General features: G+C 36.1%; 6 protein-coding genes across 6 annotated transcripts; 2 read left to right on the plus strand and 4 right to left on the minus strand.

Moving 5' to 3' along the window:
* Nucleotides 1–26: 26 nt before the first annotated feature.
* LOC18043995 (equilibrative nucleotide transporter 1) lies at nt 27–3,152 on the minus strand. The gene is made up of 2 exons (XM_006438356.2): nt 2,433–3,152; nt 27–939 (listed from the first exon to the last, which is right to left on the minus strand). Exons 1-2 carry the CDS (start codon nt 2,965–2,967, stop codon nt 209–211), a joined length of 1,266 nt encoding a protein of 421 aa, XP_006438419.1. The 5' UTR covers nt 2,968–3,152; the 3' UTR covers nt 27–208.
* Nucleotides 3,153–4,122: 970 nt separating this feature from the next.
* Nucleotides 4,123–6,656, plus strand: LOC112099197 (probable serine/threonine-protein kinase PBL28). The gene is made up of 7 exons (XM_024186323.1): nt 4,123–4,777; nt 4,898–4,942; nt 5,278–5,391; nt 5,541–5,759; nt 5,848–5,963; nt 6,054–6,314; nt 6,420–6,656. The coding sequence occupies exons 1-7, from the start codon at nt 4,123–4,125 to the stop codon at nt 6,654–6,656; spliced, it is 1,647 nt and encodes a 548-aa protein (XP_024042091.1).
* Nucleotides 6,657–6,857: 201 nt separating this feature from the next.
* On the minus strand, nt 6,858–9,097 carry LOC18043996 (U-box domain-containing protein 18). The gene has a single exon (XM_006438357.2). The coding sequence runs from the start codon at nt 9,021–9,023 to the stop codon at nt 6,966–6,968; it is 2,058 nt and encodes a 685-aa protein (XP_006438420.1). The 5' UTR covers nt 9,024–9,097; the 3' UTR covers nt 6,858–6,965.
* A 2,833-nt stretch (nt 9,098–11,930) lies between these two features.
* On the plus strand, nt 11,931–13,395 carry LOC18043997 (probable xyloglucan endotransglucosylase/hydrolase protein 33). Its single transcript, XM_006438358.2, has 3 exons — nt 11,931–12,427; nt 12,558–12,766; nt 12,843–13,395. The coding sequence occupies exons 1-3, from the start codon at nt 12,092–12,094 to the stop codon at nt 13,240–13,242; spliced, it is 945 nt and encodes a 314-aa protein (XP_006438421.1). The 5' UTR covers nt 11,931–12,091; the 3' UTR covers nt 13,243–13,395.
* Nucleotides 13,396–14,017: 622 nt separating this feature from the next.
* LOC18043998 (aldehyde dehydrogenase family 2 member B7, mitochondrial) lies at nt 14,018–18,213 on the minus strand. The gene is made up of 11 exons (XM_006438359.2): nt 18,032–18,213; nt 17,343–17,507; nt 17,078–17,220; nt 16,809–16,962; nt 16,462–16,691; nt 15,808–15,897; nt 15,371–15,544; nt 15,148–15,285; nt 14,711–14,848; nt 14,574–14,635; nt 14,018–14,489 (listed from the first exon to the last, which is right to left on the minus strand). The coding sequence occupies exons 1-11, from the start codon at nt 18,102–18,104 to the stop codon at nt 14,216–14,218; spliced, it is 1,641 nt and encodes a 546-aa protein (XP_006438422.1). The 5' UTR covers nt 18,105–18,213; the 3' UTR covers nt 14,018–14,215.
* Nucleotides 18,214–23,241: 5,028 nt separating this feature from the next.
* Nucleotides 23,242–26,881, minus strand: LOC18043999 (U4/U6 small nuclear ribonucleoprotein Prp31 homolog). The gene is made up of 9 exons (XM_006438361.2): nt 26,631–26,881; nt 26,480–26,535; nt 26,192–26,257; nt 25,924–26,064; nt 24,815–25,707; nt 24,652–24,722; nt 24,382–24,484; nt 24,122–24,197; nt 23,242–23,614 (listed from the first exon to the last, which is right to left on the minus strand). Exons 2-9 carry the CDS (start codon nt 26,480–26,482, stop codon nt 23,507–23,509), a joined length of 1,461 nt encoding a protein of 486 aa, XP_006438424.1. The 5' UTR covers nt 26,483–26,535; nt 26,631–26,881; the 3' UTR covers nt 23,242–23,506.
* Between the last annotated feature and the right edge of the window lie 396 nt (nt 26,882–27,277).

The raw sequence follows: 27,277 nt of genomic DNA on the forward strand, positions 1-27,277 counted from the left end.
TATCTTATTAAGAAACAGAGAAACCGTAGAGGAAATAAACGTATGTATTTGACAGTTATATTAAACAAAGTTTACATAGCTTTACAAATTGAACACACCGGTAATGAAAGCCAAGCCAACGGTAGTAAGAACTGTCGGCAACAATAGCAGGTCTGCGAGTTCTTTATGTCGTACAATTGCGAAATACAAATACAAAGAGCTTAAAACATCAGATAACCCAGAACCAAGCTACAATCGACCCAGCAGCCAGACCAAGAACTAAGAACAGCACAATCACAATTCCTGCAGTCTCAGCATGTTGTAATTGAACAACTTTAGGGGCCAAAATCATCAATACACTAGTTAAGTAGCCATTGGTCAACCCCAAAAGGCAAGTTAATAATGTCACTGGAATTTCTGTACGGAAGAATTTGGGACCATGCAAGCATCCCAAGAATAGGGGGAAGAATAACAATCTAGCAAAACAACCACCAATTGCAACCTTTTCATTCTCAAGGAGATAAATTGCAGTCAATGATTTACCAACTAGGTCAAACACGTTGTAGCCAGCAATCAGGATGATCCCGTACCAATCCTTGAGAATTTCAGAGTGCACATCCTCTGTTATATAACCTGGAAATATTGATAATGTCACAATATAGATGAGGAGGATCCCAAACCCATACCACTTGACTCTCCCAACAATATGCCACACAGCTGATCTCCACATAGACCCAGTAAGGGAACCTTTCTCCTCTTTCTCCTCATTTACAGCCTGAATCTTCAGATCTTCATGGTATTTAATGACTGGAAGTCTATGTGCCACATTGTAAAAGACAATGCATATGACCATAACCACAATCCCAACTGCAAAGTAGAGGTTTGCACTTTTTCTCAGACCAATTGCATCTTGTGTATATACAGCTTTGGTTAAGATTCGAAGAACTGAAACAAGCACACCTGCACTCAACAATGCTAAAAGTCGTGATAGTGACTTTAACAAGAGTCTTCAACTCACATCATAGGGCAATTAATAATACTTCTTAGGCCCTCTTTGGTATGGAGATACTTTAGCTTTTAAGCCACAATTGTTGTGAAAAAAAACTATAACTATGTAATAAAAGTTGACAGTATGTGGTAAATATGGATTTTAAATAATAATTTTGATAAAAAAATAACAAACACATTATAAGTTTTTCATTATACAAGTGTTGGATCAAATCAAATTAGCTTCAAAGCCAGAGCAGCTACTGCCCAACCTCAATTTCAAACGGGGCCTCAGTTTTCACATTAGAAGCACACTATTCTTAGCACATCTAAAATTGTGATCCCTACAGTGGATCAACAATAACAATATTCACATAAAAGTTAGCACCATAATTATCCAACTCATACCAAGCTCCTGAAATATAATATACACTCTCAGTTAAGTTGTTGCCTGTTGGCTGTTGCGGCTCTAGCATAACATGTGGTTTTCATAACTAAGCCATACAACTAAAACCAAACCAGTACTTGAGCTCTGTTGAGTCTTGTCTTCTTAGAATTTGCTTAAACCAGTTAAAAATGAAGTTTCTTGAAAAAGTTAACCAGCCATCCAATTCCTCAGCTCTTTAAAGAGCACAAGTATCTTAAAGAAGCGACTACAAGAAATAAAAAACTTGCTTCAATAATCTCCATCTGAAGTTTTCTTGAGTTAGTTTAAATACCACTTTGAGCTCCAATTGGTACAATGCAAAATCCAGTTCTTCATACTTCTATATGGGCTACTAATGTAAAGCTGTTCATTGCATGATCTACTTGTACGTAATCAACAGGAAAGTTCACATCATGTCCCGAGTTAATTTACAACTTATTAAAAAGCCAACATATGATTTAGCAAGCATAAGAATTCACGCATTAAAACCAGAAATGACTAATTGTTGCAAATAGGGTTTGACTACGCGGTAAATAGTAACACAGTTTGACCACGCGGCTTGAACAGTAACGCGTTATAAACATTAACGCAATGTGAACAGTAACACTGCATGAAAGACATAAATAGTAATGCAGTTTGAACAATGCTATCCGTTTGGTTATAAATAGGAGAGCCTTTCACAAGTTTTATCATCCCAAAGAATTCATTTCCTCTTATATGTAGAGAGAATTTGATAGTTGAATATAATTACTCTTAAATTGAGAGTTTTAAGTGTATTTAAGATTTGGAGGAGAGAAAATTATTTCTAAGAGTGTAGTTGTAATTATTTTACACATGGTAAATATTTTTTTCTCTGATTGTCTCTCCACAACATCGGTGGTTTTCCTTCGAATTTAGAATTTTTCACGTAAATCTTGTATTGTGTGATTGGTGTATTCTATATTTAATTTTTTTTATTAATTTGTTGCTTGACAAATTACTCAAGAGATCTTGGGAGAAATCTCAAATTCCTAACACTAATAACAGCATAAAAACTTACCAGAACCAGCAGTGCCAGCAACGAGAGCTTGCATGTATCTGTCAGGCAACTCACCAGCGGCCCCAATCAACCCACCTTGGACCAACGCATCAGCCAAACCCGAAAGCGCAACAGCCCCCACCGTTACAGTAAACCCGTCATACAACCCGACCCGACCCTTGATATAAACCGCGTCCATAACGGGCACCACAAGCAAAGCCACCACGAACAGGCCCAAGCCCACGTTGATTCTGACCCAAGCATCCGATTTGTGCGCGTAGAACACAATTATCACGAGGCAGAAGAGGCCAACGAGCATGTAAGCGACTGCGAAGATGCGGTCAACGGATGCTTCTGGATAGAGGTAGGAGAAGTAATCGACGGCTGTGATGAAAGCGTTCCATGGAAGTAAAAAGCCTAGGCCTAGGGTGAAGTAGATAATGTAGGCCAGGTGGAATGTGTCTGGTGGCGGCTTCTGATGAACAGTTGTTGAGTTTCCGAGGAGAAGAGAGGACTCGGACTCCGATCCGGGTTCGGGTTTTACGGACAGACCCATCGGCAAGGGGTGGGGGAAGTCAGAAGTGGGTGGGATTCACGTGATACTAAGTTGTGAGATATTCTGTATTTTGGAAGAAGACTTGGGTTTTCAGATTGGAGAGATTCGGATCAATGAAATGACGTCGTTTTGGAAGTTGACAAGCACATCCATTGGTCCGCGCCATGCCAATAATTCATCTATAGCAACAAAGAACAACAAAATATTATTCATATTTACCAAAAGGCTGTTGAGGCACGTGTAGGAGAATTAAAAATTTAATTTAGTCAAAATTTGTATTGGTTCCACGATCACCTAATCAATAAAATAACAAATAGAAAAGGTTGAGTAATAAACCAAAATGGGCCAAACCAAGTGGCAACGACTAACGAACAACAATTGACTATGAAATTCTTCGGAGGTTTGACATCATGGTGACTACAGAAGGTTTGAGGGGGACTTTGTTGATATTATACTTTACCCATCAGAGATCTCATTTGGGATCATTCATCGTGTTCTATAGCGGTCCCCTCGTGTGGTGGCAATTAGTATATCAAGAACAAAGACTAAATTGCCTTCAAATTATGCACCCTCTTTTACAGTTTCTTTCTAGTCAAAACCAATCTTATTAATTAATCCATTTGATCTGACCGTCCTCTATCCATTACAGCATATATCAATGACAAACTCACAATGCCAGCATGCATATATATATATATATATATTTGGAGATTGCATGTCCGGCCATCAATATATTTTTTCATTACAACTTAAAATCGGCCTGCTATTTCATTTGAAGTGGTGGCGCTAGGCGATACATTTTGAATCTTTTCTTCTGCCGGAATATACATGATTAAGCTTTTGCACTATCTTTTGGGCAACGTCCATTTGTCTCACATACATATCTATGAGTTAAATAACTACAGGACTAATTAATCATATTTATTACAACTTGAGAATCAACAATGTGAGGCTTCTTGTCTCTACTACGACAACTCATTTTCCAGTAGCATAGGAACGAAAAGGTCCTCATTCTTCATTCAAGGTTCACTTTTGGACATCCTAGCTTGGACAGAAACAGAGGAGCCGAACACACAGGCTTTCCCAGTTCTAACATTTTTCAAGAATTAATCCTGTTTTCTCAGCATGCAGCTAAGTCCATTCTGAAATTCCAATATGTGTGACAAAATTAAGTATCGGGCTTTACCATCCTCCCTATTCTACATCCTCATCTTCCTGATCACCCTGAATGGTTCATTGTCACAAATTTCAAACAACAACTGCATTCTTGATATTCAGTTCTCTTCAAGAAGTAACTCAAATTGTGAATTGGGCAATTGGGGTGGTTTTATCAACAGGAGTTGTTGTGGAGCAGTTTTCGATGATTACCTACGTGCATTGGGCCGGCAGGCCAATCTAACCGGAAAGATATTTTTAAATTCAACAGAGCAAAGCAACTGCTTAGCATCAATGAAGGAATTTGACAAGGATGTTTTAGGCTGCCACATTGAGAAGCTAACTAGTGGAGCAGGTGGCTGTTCTGACTACACCGTTGAGGGTATTGTTAATAAGCTGAGTGATAGTTTGAAAATTTTAGCCGAAGGATGTAAGAATTTAAGCTCCGATGGCAGATTTGATCAGGCCTGCACGGCATGTTTAAGAGGGTGGGAAGACATTGGTGGACCATCAGATGATGATTTAAATAATGGAAAGGCTACAGCTGATGTTTGTAGATTTGCAGTTTTAGTGACATTAGTAGGGATTTGGGTTGATAATGCAAAGTGGATACAAGCTGTTTTCAAATGCCTGGAGGAACAGCCTCTTGCCTTAGGTAATATATTTTGTAATTGTGAGATTCACTTTTTTCCTGAACTTAGTTTGTTGATTCTTTAATGCATCATCGTTCAATTTAACCTTAATAACTTGACCGATCTTTTCATATTATTGGCAGATGAAAAAGGAAACACAGGTAGTAGTAATATCAAGGCAAGCACAGGTAATCGTAAGATTCATATCTATAGCCCGTCAAAAGCCAGCCTAAACTGTGTATCTTACAGATTTCAGCAAAAGCTTTGTTTTCCATATTTCTTGGGTTTCATTTTACACTGACTGACTTGAGTAGTTTTCTTGATAACAAAAGGTCTGTTGATTCTAATTGGCGGCGTAGCAGTAATTGCAGTAATAGTAGCCATTGCAACATGGATTGTATTGAGAGAAAGGATCAAAAATGGTCTTTTAAAAGGAAAAGATGGTAATCTGCAGTTATAGTTTTAAACTAGCTCGGAGTTCATCTTAATTGTAAATAGCTGACCTTCTTGTTTTACTTGACAGCATCAGATGAATCACTTTCGAAGGAATCCAGCTGTCTTAAGATAGCCATTAAGGAAGTTTATTCAGCCACAAACAATCTCAGTGCATCAAACTATATTGGCCAGGGGGTAGCTGGTGAGAACCTTCCTAGTATCTGCAATTAGTGGCGCATAGGAATTATGCAACAATCCATGATGTTACTGACTAGAAACTTTTAGAGGAGATAAGCTGTTAGTTTGAAAAATTAAAACTTAGACATTCTCAAATTCTTCTGTTACCACCAGGGAAAGTGTATAAAGGAATACTCTCAAATGGTCAACAAGTTGCAGTTAAGCACATTATTAGTGACGGATATGTAGACACATTTGTCAGGGAAGTTAGAAGTCTATCTCATGTCCAACACCCAAACCTAGTGGCTTTGCTCAGCTATTGTGAGGACCACAATGAATGTTTCCTGGTGTACGAGTTGTGCCATAACGGTAACCTCTCAGAATGGCTATATGGTATGTTCTTATTTCCAGTCTCAACAATATTATTACTTTTTTTTTTCTCCTTGCTTGGAGACCAACTGATACAGTTGAAGAATAACAGGTAAAGCTGGAGTTCTTTCATGGATCCAAAGACTTAAGATTGCAATTGATAGTGCTACAGGCCTCTGGTTTCTCCATACTTATCCAGAAGGCTGCATAATTCACAGAGACATCAAGGTAAACTTTTTCTTGGAGGCAGGCATCATATATTTTACTTTCTATTCCCAATCTTTATTTAATTATTTTTTTCATATGTACATCCTATAGCCCACGAACATTCTTATCAATGCTGACTTTCAAGCAAAACTCTCGGATTTTGGGTTATCGAAAGTTATGGACATTGGTCAGTCCTATGTGAGTTCAGAAGTGAGAGGAACCTTTGGTTATGTTGATCCAGAGTACAGAAGAAACCACCATGTAAGCACTTCCGGAGATGTTTACAGCTTCGGAGTTGTTCTATTACAACTACTTTCAGGGCAGAGGGTCATAAATTTGGGCGACAACAGACCAATGCCTCTAGATAAAATGGTGAGGAATGACTTCCTCTATATCTGTTGAACCTTATTTTGTTTCTTAAAAATTAAATTTCCAATTTTAAGTTTCACGGTTCGTGACCCACATCTTACTCTTTAGGCAAAATTCGTCATGAGAGGTGGCAACATAGCCAAATTTGCTGATCCAAAAATAAACGGAGAGTACTCAGTGGAAGCATTTGACCTCGTGTTCAAGCTAGCCTTGTCGTGCACAGGGCTTAAGCAGCAAAGGCCATCCATGGAGCAAGTGGTCTTAAGACTAGAAAAGGCACTTGATATTTCAAAGACCAGTAATTCCTATCGAAGTCATCACAACTGCATTGATGGATCGAGATGAACAAATGGACAACAGACGTTCTTTTCTATTGCCAATTTAAGAAGCAATAGTGTAATTAACACGCTCTTATTAATATCGAACTTGAGAAGAATCGCAATACAACAGTATTTTTTTGTACAAAGCTTTGTCAAAAAAAAAAAAAAGGAGAAGCTGATTGGCTATTAGCTCTTAAAAACCCGAGCTAATGCACAAACTCAAACAGGAAAGAAATCAAACAATCTATACAACTGTGTGTATTTACATGGATTGACAGACAGGTTCCTGTAAAGTATAATAATAATAAAAAAAGATAACCCGTAAAAATGTGGGTTACCATACATGGACAGAGCGGTCCTGAGGAAGAACTGGAGTTGTTGAGCCAGATGAATGTCTTTCATAGAATTCATGAAGGATCCTAATTAGAGCACTGGCCTTTTTGCTAGCGCGTGATGAGCCTTGACTGAGTAGGGAATACAATGATCCCATTAGTGAAGGGCTCTTCACCAAAAGAGCAACCACATTTGCACCACCATTGATGCATAAAGCCAGTAATAAAGACACACAGTACTCCTTCCCTGCTCTTGAGGTGCAAGAATCCAAAATCTTCATTATCATATCCAAAGCTCCATGGTGCAGTATTGCTATTGTCCCATCAAGCTTCTCCGCTAGAGTTGCTAAAACTGCCAGTGAATCTGTAATCAATTCTTCGCTATCAGAAGAAGTCAAAAGATTAAGCAGCAAAGGAACTGCACCAGCTGCAAGAACCCTCCAATGATTGCCAGAGTGCATTAGCAGACCAAATATTGCCACTAATGCATTCTTCTTGCTACGATCAGTTCCATCCCTGACCATATCCACTAAAGCTGGTATAGCCTCTGGATTTTCACCAATCAATTTCCTGTACTCTTCTATAGAAGCAATGTAGAACAGTGTCGCAGCAGCATGCTGCCTAGCTTCAACTTTCAGTCCCTTCTTTAGCATATCTACAATAAAATCTAATCCTCCACTCTCCACTACCATGCTCTTGCTTTTGCAATGTTTTGACAGATTCAACAAAGCAGCAATAGCATTCTCTTGAGTTGAAGAATCCTTTGATGACAAAAGTTTCAATAAACTTGGAATGCAACCAACTTCCACCAAACAAGACCTGTTAAAAATGCTAGATTTGGTGAGAAGCCGGACCTCATAAGCTGCTTTATTCTTTTCTTCACTAGTTCCCTCCAGAAGCCTGTTAGAAATAAAATTAGCTAACAATTTCATAGCTCCTTCAGCTGCCAAACTCCCTGCAAGAACCGTCCTTGTAATATCCCGATTCTTGTGAAATGATTCTTCAGCAATAGAAACTCCGTTATCAACAGACCAATCCTGAATGATCCTCTTAAGAACCAAATTAACCAGTAACTCCTTACTTTGTAGCCTCTCACCTGTCTTGGGACAAGTAGAATTCCCAGCTCTAAACCATTTCAAGATGGAAGCTCGATCATAAGTATGCCCAGTGGATAATGTCACTGGATCTTTCATGATCTCCAAAGAAATTGGACACGTAAAATCATCTGGGGTTAAGCCACCAAGCATATTGTTGCAACACTTCTTGCTAACTTGTTGACTAGCTTCATTGTCAACAAGATCAAACATTATACATTTGCAGTAGCTCAAGAACCCCATTAGACTACTCAAAAGTGCCAATTCGCTTCTTTTGTCTACATTCAAGTACTCAATAGTAATTTCTGAATCCAAGAACTTGACCTCCTGATTGCACTGACTCCATTTTGTGATCCCAAGATAATCCAAAACCCGTTTTACTTCACTCTTATCCGGGCGAATCCCATCCTCAAACCGACCCAAGATCCGGATCACATCATTTAAGACCCGTTTATCATCTGGGTCAGTTTCAAATATTGCTTTACGCGCTTGCCTCATCACCAACTCAACTAACTCCTTCACTTCACTTGATACATCGATCGCCGCCAGTGGCAAAACATCCAGAGCCGTACCAATGGCCCGAATAAACAGCCGTAACTGATTCGAAACCCGATCCGATTTCGTTAGCATCCATAGTCGGGCACCTTCACGAGTACAATCCTCCAACAAGTAACGAATCCTCTGGAAGGTCAAATGCAGCTCCGACAAGCTGATGACTAGAGAACCCGGAATATCCGCCGACTCGACCCGCAATTCTTCAAGAAATATCAACAGATTGTGAACTTGTCGAATCGCTTTGAGCGCATTTCGTTTATTGGTTGAAAAGAATTCGGATTTGTAAGTACAGATATCGTGGGCAAGATCGATGAGTGAGATCAGAAGCGTTGATGGAGAAATGGATTCACATGGATGAACCGCCGGAAATGTCAGTACCCGGCGACCCAAACCGTAAAGTTTTTTTGTCATAAACAACAGGAGACAAATCCAAGCGAAAAGTCTTGAGTTTGACTTTTTGTATTTTGATTTTGTGCTTTTTTTCGTTTAGGCTTTGATGAGGAAACGGTAGTTCAAGTTTTAGTCCTATATATAGGAATTGGAGTATAACCGGACACGTGTTGGTATCCTATTTGTCGTTATGGGAAATTTAGATCTTTACGTTACAAACAACAAACTGACTGCTCAGTAGATCTGTGACACGTAATCAAAGGACACGTGGGTGTTTCTGGAGATGGGGATAAGCAGCATCGTAGGTACCTTCCAGTAGTACGTCAATGGATGAGGTACTGACACGTGTCCCAAACACGTGGGATGAAGGTACGTGAAAAGAGGCAGCCGACAAGGACTATGAGACATAACGTGGCTTTTTTTTGGCTCACGACCGTTGAAATATAACGTGGAATTATTAGAGAATAAGATTTTAATTTATGTTTAATAATTAACTCTTGAGGCGATTGTTAATTTCCGAAAAAAAATTTATAATAATTGAGGGTTTGAGGCAATTGTTGATTTAATAAATATTTTGTTATGTATCATTATGGTACACGTCTTCGGCAATGACAATTGGCCCAATTATCCATAGCTATTTAAAATTGGATGTGAAGCGGAAGATGAAAGTGGGCCATGTTAGGCGTGGGCCTAAAGCTTCACTTAAATATGGGCCGTGTCTATTTCATTTTTTCTTGAAGTAGGGCTGTGTCAACTTTGACATATCTAGAAGGTCCATGTCCTTTTCTCTTCTTTGAATTATGCACACATCAAAATGTAATTTCCCTATTTTTTTATTATTAAATTTTTTCGTAATTGCGTTGATAGGTTTGTTGTGGAGCTTGAATGGCTCTGCGTGGAGTCCATACTTGCAAAGATATTCATTGACCAGTATGCTGAGTCAAACTTTAGACAGACTGGCTCCTTACACATATATATGTGAATGAAGCAATAATTATAAATAATTATCATATATGGATAGACAATAATTTGTATACAACTTATCACGAGACAGAGTCACTTTGTAATTTAGTTAAAAAAAAAAATTGGTATCGGAATACATAGATTCATTCGGTTCTAAACAAGTTAAGGGCATTTGAATAAAACATTTTTTTTTAATCTCAACTCTCTCAGTTTTCTCTAATTTTTCTTTTACTTTTCATCCTTACTAAGAAAACAATTCAGGAAAATCAGAACTCCCTTCAACCACGATTCTGTTCTGAATGTTGAGCTTCGCTAGTACAAACAATTTACACACGTGCAATTGATGGTACTTAACTTTTAAAGTGTAGGAAACTATGAGAAGAGTTGCACTTAATTCTTTAGTCAATAAGTTTCAAAACAATATATTTTCAGTTAAACTTGTAAATGTAAATTCATTACTTTCAGATAAATTAAATTAAGTAAAACTAACTGTATACTTTTCAAATAAAGCTAACTATAGTCCGGTTTTAGCCAAAGCATTATTTGTACACTAAGAATGCGTTTGGAATTAATGTTGAGCAAATATAACATAAAAGTTATGTCATTTTAATTTTAAATAGGAACTAAATAAATTATACCGAATAAATATTTAGAGAGAGTTTCTATCAGAGTGGTAGTGATGTTTACAGAAGTATAAAGTACGCATCTACATTCACACGTAGCAGCATTATGTCTCAGTATGTTTACAAACGAGAACAATGGTGCGCGACTGTGCCTATATCAAGCTTCCATTGGCGCTGGCACTTGATCAACTCCCTTATAAACGATCTGTTTTGGATAATATTTCATTTGACAACAATTTATTTTGCTATCTGTTGTTAAATCGAATATAATCAAATCTTTTTACAAACAGTTTTGTGCAATAACCAACTCTAATTAGAGGATTCATTGCTGGCAAACAAAGTCACAGGAAACGAATCTAAATTCTAAAACCCATCTTGTAAAATCCCAACTAGAAGAATAACAAGCTGAAGCTGGCCAAGTTTTGCAATATATGTCTGCTTCGATCTGTTGTCTTTTCTGTACCTAGTTGAAGTATAGCTGCCATGCATGATGCTCATCAAATTGGAATTGACCCATGTCGTTAATAGTCATATCACTACAAGCACATCAAATCAATGCCAGCTACTACACTTCTGGCAAGTTTTAGTACCATTTTGATTTCATGCCAAAAAGAAATGGACGCCACTCCTGAGCACGAACCAAACTGTATGCTTATTTCAATTCATTTATGTTTCCTAATTAACGCAGTTAGGAAGATCACAAAAAACACACTAATAAACAATATTTTTCTAATTAATTGTACAACGATCACAAGAGTTAATCAAATCCACCGCCAAATCAAAATCAAGCAAACTAAAAGCTTCTACAACAAAAAAAAAAAACAAAAAAAAAATTATTTATTTGTATGTCTATAATTGGACGGTTTAACTAATTAATTTATTAATTCGATGATCCTTTTTTATTTAATCGGCAAAGAATCTTTTGATTCCGTGCTTAATTTGTTGCTCTTATGAAAGTGTAGCCGTATGCAGCCATAGCCAGTAAAAGCGAAGTGATAAGATGCGGAAAAGTAGTTGTAAAACTAAATCTGTTATTGTCTTGTTGAGAAAAGATTTGTTATTAATTTGTCTCGTCAGGTTCAGAGCTGAACCTAAGAGGAGGGCCAGCGCCGCGAAAATTGAAATTGAGACGCAACCAACTATCGACATTAATAATATTATTAATGCATCAAGTAAATGTCAAATTCAGCATGGCCATAAACTACTTTTGGGCAGCCTCCCCCTCCCCCTCCCCCACCCTAACCACCCCCACCCCACTAAGGAGCACTGTTAAGCATCCTATCAAAATCATCCCACATGATCTTTGGTATCATTGTTGGTAATTTGTTGCCTTTCGAGATCTAACAACAAAAGTGATGCTAGGAAAACAAAAGATCCATGGCCAGCTAGTAACAACTAGGCAAGTTAATGTCTTTTTTTCGCGTTCTCCTCGTATATTTAACTTATTAAATATGGCCCAAACATGTGTATGCCTTAGCTTCATCAAAATCAAGTGAAGCACAAATGGCTCTTTTACTACTAAACAATCTAATTTTAGCATTCCTCTTGTTCTTTTGCATTATGGCACCCAAGGTTTCTTCACACAACAGGGCTTACGCGGCCCCAAGTGTTGCACGCTTGACAGATCTTTTTGGTCACGTCTCAGTTGATCAGGGCTTTTCCACTTTCTTCGGAGGCTCAAATGTCAAGCGGATCAATAATGGGTCCATGGCCACTCTTGCTCTTGACAAATCCTCAGGCTCTGGATTGGTCTCCAGGAACAAATATTACCACGGATTCTTCAGTGCCGCTATAAAGTTGCCATCTGGTCTCTCATCCGGAGTTGTACTTGCCTTCTACGTAAGCATTTGGTTATGTTTAATTCTTCAATTCTGGTATATTTGCATATATACATGTGTGTGTGTGCGTGTGCGTGTGGGGAGTGTTTGGGCTTCTAAATAGTTACAAGTGCATGCATGTGTATTTGCAGTTGTCTAATGCAGATAGCTATCCGCACAACCATGATGAAATTGATATTGAATTGCTTGGTCATGATAAGAGAAATGACTGGGTTCTACAAACAAACATATATGCGAATGGAGGTGTCAGTACCGGAAGAGAAGAGAAATTTTACTTCTGGTTTGATCCAACGGCACAGCACCATTACTACAGCATCATCTGGAACAGCCATCACATTGTGTAAGTAACACACTAGAGAGTCAGAAATTCTCAAAATGAAATAATTAATACTGAAACTACACACTACTAATTGCAGATTTCTAGTGGACAATGTACCGCTGAGAGAGTTTCCAAACACTGGGGCCTTTTCTTCTGTATACCCATCAAAGCCAATGTCAGTTTACGTGACAATATGGGATGGATCACAGTGGGCAACTCATGGAGGAAAATATCCAGTTAATTACAAGTATGCACCATTTGTGGCTTCACTGGCTGAAATGGAAATGGCTGGCTGTGTGTTATCAAATTCTGCCTCTGCTCCTGCTTCATGCTCGAAGGGAAGTGCTTCAAGCTTGGATCCAGTTGATGGACAACAATTTACTACACTTTCAAAGCAGCAAGTTGCTGCATTGGATTGGTCTAGAAGAAAGCTCATGTTCTACTCTTACTGTAAGGATACGACAAGATTTAAAGTCATGCCACCAGAGTGCAAATAACTAAAGAGATTACAGATCACTTCTTCTTTTTTCCCCTTTATTTTGTCATTAATTTCGTATTCTTCTCCCCATCGGAGAGGAAATGAATAACAAAGAAGGCAAAATTTCTGTATTTATTTATATCAAGTAATGAACCAATAACTCATTTATTTATGGGATAGTTATTTAATTTAAACTTATTAAGTAAAGATCCAATTATGGTAGAATTATTCTACCGTAAAACTATGCTAATAACTATACGATCATAATAATAATAATTATTTTTTATTTATCATTTTAATTGTGTGATTATTAAGGAATGCTATACTTAAGAGCCATCGTAACCTCTGCGATCAAGCAAATATGAATATAGATATGAATCGTATGATGTCTGATCTGCGACAGGGAATCAGAGTGGAAGACAGAAATCTCGTGCATGTGCCAGTTGTTAGTAGCATGGCTATTAATTAATAATTAGAAAGTGGTGCATGCACTAGACATGCAGGCTGCAGCCTCAATTTGCAGAGAAGCTTCCTTGGATATGTCAGCAGGCAGATGATAAGATCATCAGAGCAACTGGTTGCGATGAATATCTATATTTCATTTCCAAAATTAAGTTTGAAATACTTCTCACACGCATTTAATTAAATGTGTATTTCTATTTACAAAATAAAATAAAAAAAGCGGCATGATCAGATATACAGTAAAATCTATATCCATATAATGTAATATTGAGATCTGGATACGATCCTTATTAATAATATTTTTCGTGATTTAAGACAGAGAGGGGAAAAAAAAAAGAAGGAAAAGCGAAGGTCTTAAAAAGAGTGTTGCCTCACTTGAGTCTCTAATATGCATACGAAGAAAATAGTGACTATACTTACAAAATAGAAAAAGATGCATAGAGATAATGAAACAAAATAAGCGAGATTTCATCGGCATCATCTGATTTAACATAATTGTTATTGAAAAACTTTATTGCGAAGGTTTAGATCTAAAGCCATGCTGGGTTCTTAAGGGCAGTAACAACAGCCTTGACTTGCAGGTAATTGCTGAGACTGTAAGAACCCTTCTCTCTTCCCTGCCCGCTTTGCTTGTATCCACCAAAGGGAATTGCAGCATCAAACACATCAAAGCAGTTAATCCACACCGACCCTACTCGCAATGCACGCATCAGAGTATTAGCAGTGTCCAAGTTGTGCGTAAACACCCCTGCAGCCAATCCATACTGAGATGCATTTGATCTTTGAATAACTTCATCGAGGTCCCTGCAGCCAAACAGCAATGCCGTTAACATCTGGAAAGGAAAACCCATCCGATGACGACAAGCCTTGACAAAATTCATTGCTTACTTGTATTTCAAGATGGACTGCACCGGACCAAATATCTCATCTTTTGCTATCAACATATCATCCTACACAAAATTCTCTCCATTAAATGTATGCAAAATATTTGGAGAAATGGATGCTGGGGATATCAAAATAAGTACCTTGACACCGGTGAAAACCGTGGGCTTGATGTAGTATCCCTTGGCGCCAAGTCTCTCCCCTCCTGTCTCGAGTTTTGCTCCACCATCAACACCGGATCTTATGTACTTCAGAATTTTCTCAAATTGTTCTGAATCAATCTATTTGAGCAGACTCTAATCAGGGTCCCAAATAACAGCTACCAACTTAACTTCTTAAAATTGAAAGCATAAATGAGTAATTTTGCAGGGACAGATTTGACAATTGTCACTAGTCTTTCGTTGATACTACAATCTTTCATCAGAATAATTGTTTCTGTTGAGATTGTGTTAAACTGAATTTAGTAATAAAATAGTCCCTCATGCACATGAAGGGAGCAATAGTGAAAAAAACAATTAAAAAATAAAAAATGCAATTATAACAGATCAGATACCATTGTCGACAAATGTCACTGGTTTACCTGAGGTCCTTGTTGGATTCCTCCCTTGAACGGATCACCAACAACACGTTTCATTGCAAGAGCATTTGCTTTCTCTACAAATTGATCATACACACTTTCATGTACAAAAGTACGAGAACCAGCGCAACAGCATTGTCCCTGCAGATTGCACAGAACTGTGATCAACAAAACATTAACAAACGTGAAAAACCGAGGTGCTGCAAAAACATTTTAATGAACATACCTGATTAAAGAATAAAGCATAGTGGGCCAGCTCAGCGGCCTTATCTACATCAGCATCTTCACATACAATAAAAGGAGATTTCCCTCCAAGCTCTAATGTCACTGGCTTAAGATTGCTTTTCGCTGCCAATTGAAGTACAATTTTTCCGGTCGCAGTTGATCCAGTGAAAGCAAGCTGCAAGAGATCATCACTCGTTTTTACATTGACATAACACTAAACGATTCACAGGAAACAAGTTAAAAAATTAAAGAAAAGCAACACTACTATCCTAACAATTTTTACAGATTCATGTAGTCTTCCGGATAATGATTTACTTGAGTCCACTCAGTTAAAGTACATCCACACTATTGTTCATAAGTCTTTCAGACAAATTAAAGAAATTAACAAAAGGTCCAAACAAAGGAGAAGCAGTGATTTAATTTAAGGTTTTAAATTACCTTATCCACTTCCATGTGACTAGCAAGAGCAGCACCGGCAGTTGGACCATAACCTGAAACTATATTTAGAACACCTGGAGGAAGTCCAGCCTGTCCCATAGCATCAACTGATCAGAATCAGGATAAAAAAAGACTGCTAAAATGTATGTGTTTGAGCACAATAATATTAGGACAGACGTCCAAGAATGATTTGGGCAAGTTTAGTATTATAAGTTATGAGATCAGAACAAAAGACCAAAACAGCAGCATGAACAATGCACCATGGTTCAAGTTGAGGTTCAGACAAGTCTAGCATCACTTGAAATGATGAGATTAGCAAATGCCCTGCACCCAACTATTAGGTGGCGGCCAACCATCCAGGAACACCAAATTTAGCTTTTAAAGAATTGACTGCTCTTGACCTTTTTATAAAGAACACTAATAAAATTCCTTGACAAGATGTTCTTATCAATAAAAGAGTTCAATTTGCATTCATGCATGTCTCATTCGCAAGCTGTGAAATTGTGCGATGAAGCTTTTGGAAGTGTCAATGTCCAAACAAACATTTTACTCATTTTTGTACTCAATAACTGAAAACCTGGAAATAGAAACAAAACGGAAACAGAACCCAGTTATGAAATAGAAGTAAAAAAAATTTTTTTTTGCAGAAACCACCTCATGAAGTAGCTTTGATACATAAAGAGCTGAGAGGGGAGTCTGCTCTGCTGTCTTAAGAACAATAGTGTTGCCACATGCTAATGCAGGCCCAACTTTCCAAGCAAACATGAGAAGGGGAAAGTTCCATGGGATAATTTGACCTGCTACACCAATTGGTTCGTGCAAGGTTTGCACATGGTACGGTCCATCAGCTGGAGCAGTGAGACCCTGAATCTTATCTGCCCAACCTGAGGAATTTGAAGGAGAAAAATGTCTTAGTAATGAATAGAATATAGGAAACAATTATGATCCAAAATAATAAAAGCTAGCAGAAGGAGGTTTTAAATTCATTTCAATTTACCCACCAGCGTAGTACCGGAATAAACGCGTGGTCATTGGTACTTCAGTCTGGGCAGACTGCTCGAATGGCTTCCCGTTATCCCAAGTCTCAAGGGCTGCAATTTCATCATTATGCCTTTCCAGCAAATCAGCGAAGCGCAAAATTATTTTTGACCTTTCCTAAAAGGCAAAAACAGAAAAGCAAAAAAGAATTAAAACTATAAATTATATAAAAATAACGTTAATATAATGGAACAAGTGAAATTACAAAACATGAGGAATGAAGAATAATTACATAAGCAGTCATCCTAGGCCACGGTCCTTCATCAAATGCCTTGCGAGCAGCAGAAACTGCTCGGTTGACGTCTTCAGCCTCACCTTCAGCTACATGAGTAATCACATCACCAGTCCTGGGGTCTAATGTGGGAAACGTTTTGCCTACAATAATAACAATAAGAGGGAACCACCCCACTCCCAGGCATAAGCTTATATTCAATTTTTAAGTGAAAGAACAGAAAGAAAGTAAAGCATATAACTAATTGATTTGATAGAAAGATCACCTGATGCAGAATCAACAAATTGTCCATTAATTAGAAGCTGAGTATAATCAACTTTAACAGGCGGAGTAATTGGATCTTCAGCAGCAGCAGCAGCAGAAGAAGCCGTGCTGTATCCGCAGGAGGCGGCAGCAGCAGCAGCAGCTCTGCACAAACTAGAATCCCTCCCTGAAAAAAACAGTGACAGAACAAGTTAACGTAAAAGAACAATCATAGGTACAACTTCAAAATGATTTTTTTTTTTTTAAGGCAAATCATCTAAAGCTGTGGACCGGGAAGAACAGACCCATAAATTAATATTTCAAAAGCGTATATATTACATGTTTACCTCAAAAATTTGTAATTGAAATTCCCCCAAACATTTGAGAGTAAAAATGAAAAAAAGAAAAGAAAAGAAAAGACAAGCTTCCTATTATTATATATAAATTATACAAGAAAATGGCATTGCCAAGTAACGTTGTAAAAATTACGACTTTATTTTATAAATAGAATCCATCAGAAAGGCTAATAATATCATATCATCATCATCATCATCATCAAACGTGAGATTTAAAACTCTTTTTAAGTTGTCGTTTTCCCAGTAACCAGACAGAGCACAAACACTTTGATCAATAATAAAAGACTCACAAAGAACCAAAAAAAAAAAAAAACCCAGATAGCATCGGCAATGAAAAACGACACTGTATAGCTACCTCTTGAAAACAGAGTAGGTGAAGAAGACGTGAATGAACGTGAAAGCAAAAGCGGAATCCTTCTTGCAGCCATCACAACTTTAATTTTTATCTTTTTTTTTTTTTCCTCTCTTCCTCTCTTGTGGGCAAGAGAATGTACAGCCAGAGTAGTGTATATAAAGTTTCTAAGTTTTACATATTTGTTTGTGAAAAATTACATGGCATGCTTATCTAATGATTTAACGGTCAACATCTACATAAGAAACGTTACGTTCCTATGTGTTATCTGTCAAGCCATCAAACTTGATTGTGCTTGCGGCTGTCAGGTCGGTTGTCTTGTTTTGGTAGAGGATATGATAAAATGAGAAGCGATTTTATTGGATTGAATTTCGTAACCGCTTATGACTATTTTTAATGCTCTTCAATAGGGTCTACTTCTTTTTTTGGAAAAAGAAAAAAAGAATTGAAACAAGTATTTATTATAATAAAAGTTAAACGTACGTTACTGTGTTCTGCGACCACTATTGAGATTTGGGAAAAATTGTACTTTGTACCCATATGAAATCGGAGTATTCTTAGCAGCATGTCACTGTGATTGAATTATTGATTCTTTCTTTTGGAGTGTTTGTGGCTGAATAGTCATTGTCAAATGTAGAGCCGTGTAAGTTGCATAAGGCAACTGCTAGTCATTGTCAAATATAGAGCCGTGCTTTTTGTAATGTTAAATAAGCAAATACCAATTAAATTGCATAGGGCAACATCCAACGGATGATTTTAGATTTAAGGAAAAACCGTAACGAGGTGGATTGACTGGATTGGTTAAAATCATGGACAGAAACGTAACTTAGGCAGATCCATTTATATAAAGGATCAAAAGGCCATGCATCGTTGTCAATTTGCGTAATTCTAATGAATGATGATAATGTTGTCATGGTGATAGCAAGTTGAGGTGGGGATGGTGCAAAATCGGAAAAAGTGTTGAATAGTTGAATCTGTGTGGTGGGCAATCACTTTCATACGGCAGATAGGTAATCGCGGTGGACCATAATGAGAATAAAAATTATTTTGTTTTTAATATCTTTCATTGGTGATCACGTGCTTGACTAGTAGTGCACAAGGCTTTCAGTAAAATCATTACTCAAGTCTAATTGTAAAAATCATTCTCATATTTTAATATAGTGCAGAAAAACAAATTTAAGAAGATTTTTTTAAAAAAAAAAATTAAATAGATTATAAAAAATTTTAATTTGTTTAAATTACATTGCAATATTTGAATATACAAATACTAATCACATAGTCATTATAAATGCATAAACAAATTTAAAATTTAAAAACAAAACAGCTTAAACTCAATATAAATTTTATGTGTTTGTGTGTATATATATATATATATATATATATATATATATATATATATATATATATATTCTCGTATCTTTACTCTTTTATAGATAATTTTGAATTTATCTTTTATAATGTTAATAGCTTGTTAAACTACAACCGTTCTCAAAGGATTTAATCTCATGCATCATTTATATTGTCAACCAAAAAATAAATATTACCATTTAAAATTATACGTAATAGCTTCAATTTAGGTTGATCATATTTTGTTAAGTATAATGACATTATATTATTTAATCTATTCAATAATATAATTTAATATTTTTTTTAGACTTAATAAAGTCTTGATATTCTTGATTCGAGCACACACACACACATAAAATAATAGGAATAAGATCCTCATTTGAGCTCTATTATATTTTTAAAAATCTTTTATCATGTATCTTTTAATAGTAATATATGGATAATATTTAATTTTTTATTTATTAATAATTAATCAATAATTTAATTATTTACTCAAAATATAATTAGATCATGAGATAATCTCAATCTAAAACAATAATAATTATAATTTGTCATTAGCTGTGGAAACAGAGGGAGAAAGATATTGTTTGAGGGTGACGTGTAATTTGTGTTTGGTGTTTGGTACATTAGTGAAGGGAAAAAAGCTTGTGTTTATCATGTCCAGGAGCTGTAAATTTCATTTATTGATATTTTAATAATAAATTTTTTTTGAGTCTCATAATAAAAATCACGGCGAATCCTGCAACAACAGCACGCCACACAAGTCCTTGTCGACAAGAGCACCCGCGCACTTTCAGATTCATTTGTGTCCCAACTAATCAGGAAAGAAAGAAAAGAGTGATGTGATGTGCAGAATAGTCGCGTGACACAACAGCACCGCCGCTTGCACAGTTGCTGGGTGATATTTATTTTCAATTTTCCAGAAACAATTTGTGCGTCGTCGTCGCGTCATGTGTGTGAGTTGCATCGTTTTACGAGTTCTTGTACTGCGTGCAACTTTTCATTTTATGTGATTTGGCAGCGAGGTATCTGATAAGGGATCACTTATTTAAATTGATATTTTAATAATATTCAATAAATATAAATATAAATATTATTTTTATTATTATTATTATTATTATTATTATTATTATTATTATTATTATTATTATAATAATAATAAAAATTTAAAAAGTGATTAACAAGAAAACTAAGTCTATTGTAGATAAGCTATTGGGTAATCATAATATAATAAACAAATAAAAAAGAAATTGATCGATTTAAATATTTAATCAATTTTTATCAAATATTTGAAAATATTATATAAAATAATTACTAATTTTTGTATTTTTTTAATATCATATTAGTGATTATTAAACTTAATACAATCAATAATGAGACAATTATTAAATGATTAATTTTATTGATAAATTATTAAATATACAAGTAATGAAAATTTAATTTCAAGAGTTAGTAGAAGCAGAAAAATCAATTTAATTAGATCATATATAATAAATTAAAAATAAATTTCAAGTAAATTACAAAAATATAAAACTAATTAATTAATACTAGTTATAAATGAAAAATAATGATACAAATGAAAGTCTCATAAATGGACAACTTTTTTTCTCTTTAATCTTATACCAACTAAATTTATGTGTAAATTAAGATTACTGATCTCATGATTTTAGGACTAAATTTAAATTTTGTCCCCCTTAGTCCAAATCCAACCAAACTTGTCAATATATGGGATAAATATTTAATTTTAAAATTAGTCCAAATCCATACCTAATCCTAGCATTCAAACATGGTCACATCGTTTGTTCCCAAATCTACTTACAACCAAGAAATGAAGGACCACTCGAATACATTATAGAATCACCTAAACACTCATTATTTTTAGTCTTTTAAATGCTTATATATTTATGTATATGGTAAACAAAAGAGGAAAAAAAAGCATTCTATCAAAATATTTAAAAATAAAAATAAATTTATATTATTTTAGTTAGCTAAAATTTTCTATTTTGTAAATAACATAGTTATACTATTTCTCTCTCTTTAATAATAATGATAAAAAAATAATATTATATTATTTAAAGAGGAAGAAGTCACTCTTCATTATTAAAAAGAGAGTCCACACCCAATCTCATCTAAAAAAGTCTATTAAAAACCTTTATATCAATGTGTTCTTTAAATGAGAAATAAAATCTCATTTAAAGGGACTTTTAATTGCACTTTAAACAATGATCCGTTGCATTCAAGAGTCCACACCCACAACACCATTTACTCTATTAATGCGCACATAATAAATCAGCTTATCCTCTGCTCCGCCTCCTTTCAGTTCTAGTCATTTACCCCCAACACCGCCGCGGCTAAATTACATTATATTATCTGAATGTATTAGTATCATGTAATAATAGTCCGGAAATATGAACCGTTGGATTGAAAGAATGAAACCCAAAAGTCTATAAACAAGTTAATTTAAAAATGAATACAGTGAAAAAATCGTTAAAAAGGTTTTGGAAAGCTGACTTAACAAAAATCATACTTATGCTGCATTATTCAGCATTCAATAAAAATCCAATTTACACCACCGAATTTTCAAAGATATTAATAACGGTTCAAGCTTCAAAGCTGGGACTCTGAAACAATCGACCTTGCTTGTGTCATATTTTATTCTTCGTATATTTTATATACACATTAGAATTTATTCTAGCGTGCGACAATACGGATGACTAGCTCTCAATATAGAGGAATTCTACTATAACCCCCAACGCCTCTTAACAAGAGCGCACCACACGCATCGTTCGCGCGACGGCACGCATTATCACATTACTGTGTTATATCCACTTTTCATTTTGATAATTAATTAAAGCATGAGAAGTCAAGCGTCTTTTTTTAGTCTTTGTTTTGATATTTGAGTGCACTCAATTTCCTTTTGAGTTTTATTTGATGGAATAAATAAATAGCCAATCAGACCTATGCGCGAGCGGGGAGCCAATGATGTTATCAGTTTGAATTTTCTTTTGAGACTCGATTTGAAGATTATTCCCGACATATTGTGGATAAAAATAGATATTTTCGATAAACTTCCAAATAAATTTATTTTTTATTTTTTTGTGTTATAACAACTCAGTTTAAAATATATCCACTTGAAATTCCCAATGGGTTGAAATTGTCTCCACCGTTCCCATTTAAAAAAAAAAAAAAATCTTTATACTATTTGTCTGCGTAGAAAAATCTGTACAACAATAATACATATTGTCTTCTAGTGAAAAAATTGCATCTTCTCTAAAGAAACTCTTCTTCTGTTTTTTTTTTATTGAAATCCCACCTAACCTCCAAAATTATTTTTTTGGTCATGCTTCCATTCATAATTTATTGGTAGCGTACACATATTTCTACTCTTAAAAAAAAAATTAAACACTTATAATCAAACGCAAATAAATAAGTAGCGTTTGGTTTAGATTTATCCATGATTAGATTTATTTTTTATTTTTTACGAGAAGCCTCTAGAGGAAGTTCATAAACAAAAGTTAGGACGCAGGAGGCAACATGGCGAGTTTTAGTGTCTTACAGTCTTACTTCTCAAATAATGTATTAACGCTAAAACAAAATGAGCAAAAACTATGCAGAGAAACGAAAAAAAAAAAGAACAATCAATGATTCACTGCCAGGGAACCCATTAGCTTAAGTTGTGTAATATTGGAGGCGAGGTCAACCAAGTGAAATGAACACCAAAATTAACCATAAGATGAGCCACCACCCATTATTTTCTGCAAGTGTGAGAGAAACAATTATTCCAACAATTACGAATAATCCAAGCATAATCACCAACACAGATTTTTAGGTAAATAAATGATATCTCAACTTAAACTCGTGCTAAAGAAATTGAAAGTGCAGTGACATCATAGATTCATAGTCTCATTCACTGCAATAATTCATAAAGATCCTCGAGTGCAATAATACTAAAATCAGGTATTTTGAACATGCAAAGATTCGAAAGTACATTGAAGCAATGACACTAGATTAAGTAAAAGCTATAGGAAAGAAATCTCAGTGTATTCATTATATACATGATTCTGTAGACTAATGCCACTCAGCTTCTAAGAATTTAAAACTGCCAAGTTGTAAGCAAGCAGTCTAAGCAAGCTAGGTCTTCTTGATCTTCGAAAAAGTTCCCGTCTCAGAGAAGTACGTACTTTGAGTTCCACCCCCGAGCTGGTGTGCATGAGCCTGAGGATTTGATAGCTCAATTCCCTGGAAAAAGAAAATATCGATTGTTATCATTTGCAAGTTTATGCATATTAACAAATAACAGTGGTAGGAGAATTGTTCAAAGCACGAGTACAAATATAGCTTCATCAAGCATTTTACATTAACTAAAAATATGTCAAACTGGACGTTAGTCCACTATGAGATTAGGTTTTAGTTTTCACTTCTCAGCATACCATACAAGTTATTAGAAAAAAAAAAAAAAAAAAATCGATCTCACAAAGTATGCACTCGTCTAACAACAGTTTGGTGAGGAGGTCCTATGTCTAAATCACCCTGCATGATTATATTAGCATTTGTATTTGCAATTGCATTTACATTCATTTGAGTTTGATTTTGATGGCCATAGAAAGCCCATTGATAAAATCCCCAGCAAGGATCTAGTCGATGATTTGTAAGAGCTTAAGTTGGTAACTTAACAAGCACCAATCCCTGGAAGTTGCTCTACAGCATAAGATTAGCACCGATAAATTCATGTTTAGATATATATACCTGCACAGGTGTAAATGCTAGACTTGACGTAAGTCCAGAAGTAGCACCGCTGCTACCATAACTCTTTTCCTTGAACCTGAAAACAACATTGCCCATGAGATCAGAACTGACAGCTGGGCTCAAAAATTGATCCAACGGTTAACAAGAGAACTGATAAAGCAAATAAGCTTTATGCCATCAAACTGTAGCTCGAACAAGAACTGAAAGGAACCCAAAAGAAACCAATGAAAAAGGGAGAAAAAATTGATAAAAAAAAATACCTCTTGGCAACTTTTGCTGCAAGTTTGCTCTGACCAACCGATACACGGAGTTTACCACTCCCAGCTTGACCAAGCATTCCATAACCCTCTCCCAATCCATCACCTGTTTCAAAGAAACATAAAATTAGTAGGAAGAATAATTCCTCAACTCATCAACACCGACCACCTATAAAGAACAGGTTAATAAACTCAGTAAATACTAAAATTTGTCAACAAAGATGTTAAAATTACAACAGCCGCTCAATAAAGGCTGAATAATGAACTATTTACCTAAGGAACTTTCTTCAGGTACACCAAATAGCATTCTATTAGCCAGCTTTCTCATATCTGTTACAGCATATCTGGAAAGGAAAAGGAAAAATGTCAATGAACAAAACAAGAAACTCTAAACAGAATAAAACATCCAGCATAAGCAATGGTGAAAGTGTACTACCTTTCTTTCATCTTCCTTAACCGTCGACCACCCCTCTTCTTTTTAGGCTCAGAATCAGGAACTGGAAGAGGTTTAGGTTGCTTTGCAGGAGGAGGCTCTTGCCACTTTTCAATCTTCTTGTGAATCTCTTCTCTGAAAGACCTCCCAGCAGTTCCAGAAGGATCTCCTCTAGTAGAATCAACACGTGCTGCAAGTGTTGATTTTGCAGCCAAGAGTCGGCAGGCACGCATCCTTAGAGGTGGAGGTGTACTTTGAAATATCTCTGTCTGCTCAAGATAACCTACACGGAATTGAGATGTTGCAGTAGAAAAACCAGCAAGATTCTTTTTCTTTGCGCCAAGAAGCTGAACGTTACAAGCAGGCATCTTAGCTAATGCTGAGAGACCACCAGCCGTTCCCATGAGTTTTGCTGCAACAGCACTGCCAACAATTGCAGATAGATTGGGCGCAATATAGCTCATCCTGCTTTCTACAAAATCAAGGACCTTCTTCTTTGCTGCATCAAGTGCAAGAGCTCGATCACATGCATCAATTGTCTTTTGAAGGACATCTTCTGGAAGTGGTTTGCCACTTGTAGTTGATGCTGTGACGGACACCACCATGATAATGGCTGAGGGTAAAAGCCCCTCCAGATCCACAAGCGTCAAGTCCATTTCGTTGCCGATCTTTTTCACAACACGGGCATAATCAATGGGGTGATGGACTAAAGATTCAAGCTCTGGAAATTTCAGTCTGTACTTGTCGCGAATGAAATTATGAATAATCACAATCTCATTCTCTATGTCAACTGATAATACATTACAATCGACAATTAGCTGATACTCTGGATCATCCTCCAATACCATTCCATGATTAGATATATCAGAACCGTTCTGGAGTGCAGCTTCAACTTTCTGCCATTCAAACACAATTAAAACCATTAGAAAATGTCAAAATACACTTTAAAGTTAATACAAATTTGAAAAGAACTAAAAGTTGTTGGGGGGAATCTCATGGTCAAACAACATAAAATCAAAGAGAATGTGAGACATCAACAAAGCACTCCGCCATAAACAAACATATGTAAGTAAGCAGAAATAAATATGAGATAAAGCATAATATAAATCAACCTGCATTATATCAGTGAATCTCTGAGATTTCTGCAATTTTGAAACATTGTCCAAGTCATCATAGTTCAGAGCTTCTATATCTTCAATGTCACCGTCAATATCTTCTTCCATGTTTGTGGCATCAACTCCTCCTTCCTCTTCCTGGATTAAAAAACAAATAAAGGTTATAAAAAACCAATTAACACATTCTTAATTGAAAGCACTTCACAGAAACTGGAAGGACTATTATGATCAGATACAAAGACCCGAAAAAAGAAAATCTACTGACATTAACATCAGCTTCGTTGTCAGATAACTCTTCCAGGTCAGCGAGGAAGGAATCAGCAAGAGTTGCCTGAAGATACCACAAAAGAATCAATGAGCAACAATGCTAGATTATAAATTCCAAAAAAAAAACATTCACTGAAAATAAAAGATTTAGGGTTACATCAACGCAGAGAAGAAGGCAAAGCAGCAAAGAGTGCAACAGAGAAATAATGAAACACTAAAAATTCACTGAAAATAAAGCGATTAAACACAATTTGTTAACTCATAAATAAGAATTAACAAAACTAACCATGGTCTCGAGTTTGAGGGAAGGAAAACGATTAAATCCTGTCCTAGGGTTTGCTCCTGGCAACAGAAAAGGCAACAAACTAAACGATGAACCCAAATTTATGTAATGAAATCGATATACGAAAAGGAAATCTTAATCAAAGAAGAAATACCGAGTGATTGATTAATAGCCTAACGTGCGGACGGGGACCGACTGATGCACAGAACTGTGGCGGCAAAGGGAGTTTTTTTTTTTTTTTTTTTCCCCCTTTTAGCTTGTTCGCGTTTCTGATGATGTGAGACAAATTCAAAAAGATATGGGCTGAATTTGGGCTCAGTGACCAAACCCAAAACGAGAAAGGCCCAGTTGTACTTTGTGTGGGCCTTCAGGTCCTTGTGATCTGACTGGCTTTGGGCAGTGGCAAAATGCAGTCAAGCACGCGAGTAGTGTTTTTTTTTTTTTTTAAAGTTTTATGCGTTTTTGTTGTGACTTGTGAGCGGCTGCTGCGACATGCTGCCCGGCTCTCTAGTCTCTACAGAGTGCCTATAATCACAAGATGTGGCTTCGGCAAGAGAGATTGACTTTGTCAAGAATCAGAAGCATGCAGCACGGGGTTGGGGAATCTCTTAAACCACAACAAGTGGGCGCGCGGAAGCACTTTTGCTTTCAGCAGCCAGCCACAAAGACTTGCTTTTTTTTTTCTTTTTTTTTTTAAAGTCATCATAATTGTCGTCTGCTTATTCTATTATCTTATGAAATGAAAAAGCAAACCGTCCACAATCATCATCACCCAACAATTACTTTCTTTTTGCCCTTTTT

Source organism: Citrus clementina, unplaced genomic scaffold (assembly GCF_000493195.1).
Source record: "Citrus clementina cultivar Clemenules unplaced genomic scaffold, Citrus_clementina_v1.0 scaffold_4, whole genome shotgun sequence".
Classification (NCBI taxonomy): Eukaryota; Viridiplantae; Streptophyta; class Magnoliopsida; order Sapindales; family Rutaceae; genus Citrus; species Citrus x clementina.

What these genes read in the sequence shown, in the direction of transcription:
- LOC18043997 (XM_006438358.2), top strand. Translation starts at nt 12,092, where the DNA reads ATGGCTCTTTTACTACTAAACAATCTAATTTTAGCATTCCTCTTGTTC. An exon ending in GAGTTGTACTTGCCTTCTAC is followed by an intron (nt 12,428 to 12,557) that starts GTAAGCATTTGG and finishes GTGTATTTGCAG; the next exon opens with TTGTCTAATGCAGATAGCTA. An exon ending in TGGAACAGCCATCACATTGT is followed by an intron (nt 12,767 to 12,842) that starts GTAAGTAACACA and finishes TACTAATTGCAG; the next exon opens with ATTTCTAGTGGACAATGTAC.
- LOC18043996 (XM_006438357.2), bottom strand. Translation starts at nt 9,023, where the DNA reads ATGACAAAAAAACTTTACGGTTTGGGTCGCCGGGTACTGACATTTCCG.
- LOC112099197 (XM_024186323.1), top strand. Translation starts at nt 4,123, where the DNA reads ATGTGTGACAAAATTAAGTATCGGGCTTTACCATCCTCCCTATTCTAC. An exon ending in CCTCTCAGAATGGCTATATG is followed by an intron (nt 5,760 to 5,847) that starts GTATGTTCTTAT and finishes GAAGAATAACAG; the next exon opens with GTAAAGCTGGAGTTCTTTCA. An exon ending in TAATTCACAGAGACATCAAG is followed by an intron (nt 5,964 to 6,053) that starts GTAAACTTTTTC and finishes TACATCCTATAG; the next exon opens with CCCACGAACATTCTTATCAA.
- LOC18043995 (XM_006438356.2), bottom strand. Translation starts at nt 2,967, where the DNA reads ATGGGTCTGTCCGTAAAACCCGAACCCGGATCGGAGTCCGAGTCCTCT. An exon ending in TGCTGGCACTGCTGGTTCTG is followed by an intron (nt 940 to 2,432) that starts GTAAGTTTTTAT and finishes TGTTGAGTGCAG; the next exon opens with GTGTGCTTGTTTCAGTTCTT.
- LOC18043999 (XM_006438361.2), bottom strand. An exon ending in GATTCACTGATATAATGCAG is followed by an intron (nt 25,708 to 25,923) that starts GTTGATTTATAT and finishes TTTGAATGGCAG; the next exon opens with AAAGTTGAAGCTGCACTCCA. An exon ending in TTAAGGAAGATGAAAGAAAG is followed by an intron (nt 24,723 to 24,814) that starts GTAGTACACTTT and finishes TTTCCTTTCCAG; the next exon opens with ATATGCTGTAACAGATATGA.
- LOC18043998 (XM_006438359.2), bottom strand. Translation starts at nt 18,104, where the DNA reads ATGGCTGCAAGAAGGATTCCGCTTTTGCTTTCACGTTCATTCACGTCT. An exon ending in GTCACATGGAAGTGGATAAG is followed by an intron (nt 15,545 to 15,807) that starts GTAATTTAAAAC and finishes GATCTCTTGCAG; the next exon opens with CTTGCTTTCACTGGATCAAC. An exon ending in CGGTTTTCACCGGTGTCAAG is followed by an intron (nt 14,636 to 14,710) that starts GTACTTATTTTG and finishes AATTTTGTGTAG; the next exon opens with GATGATATGTTGATAGCAAA.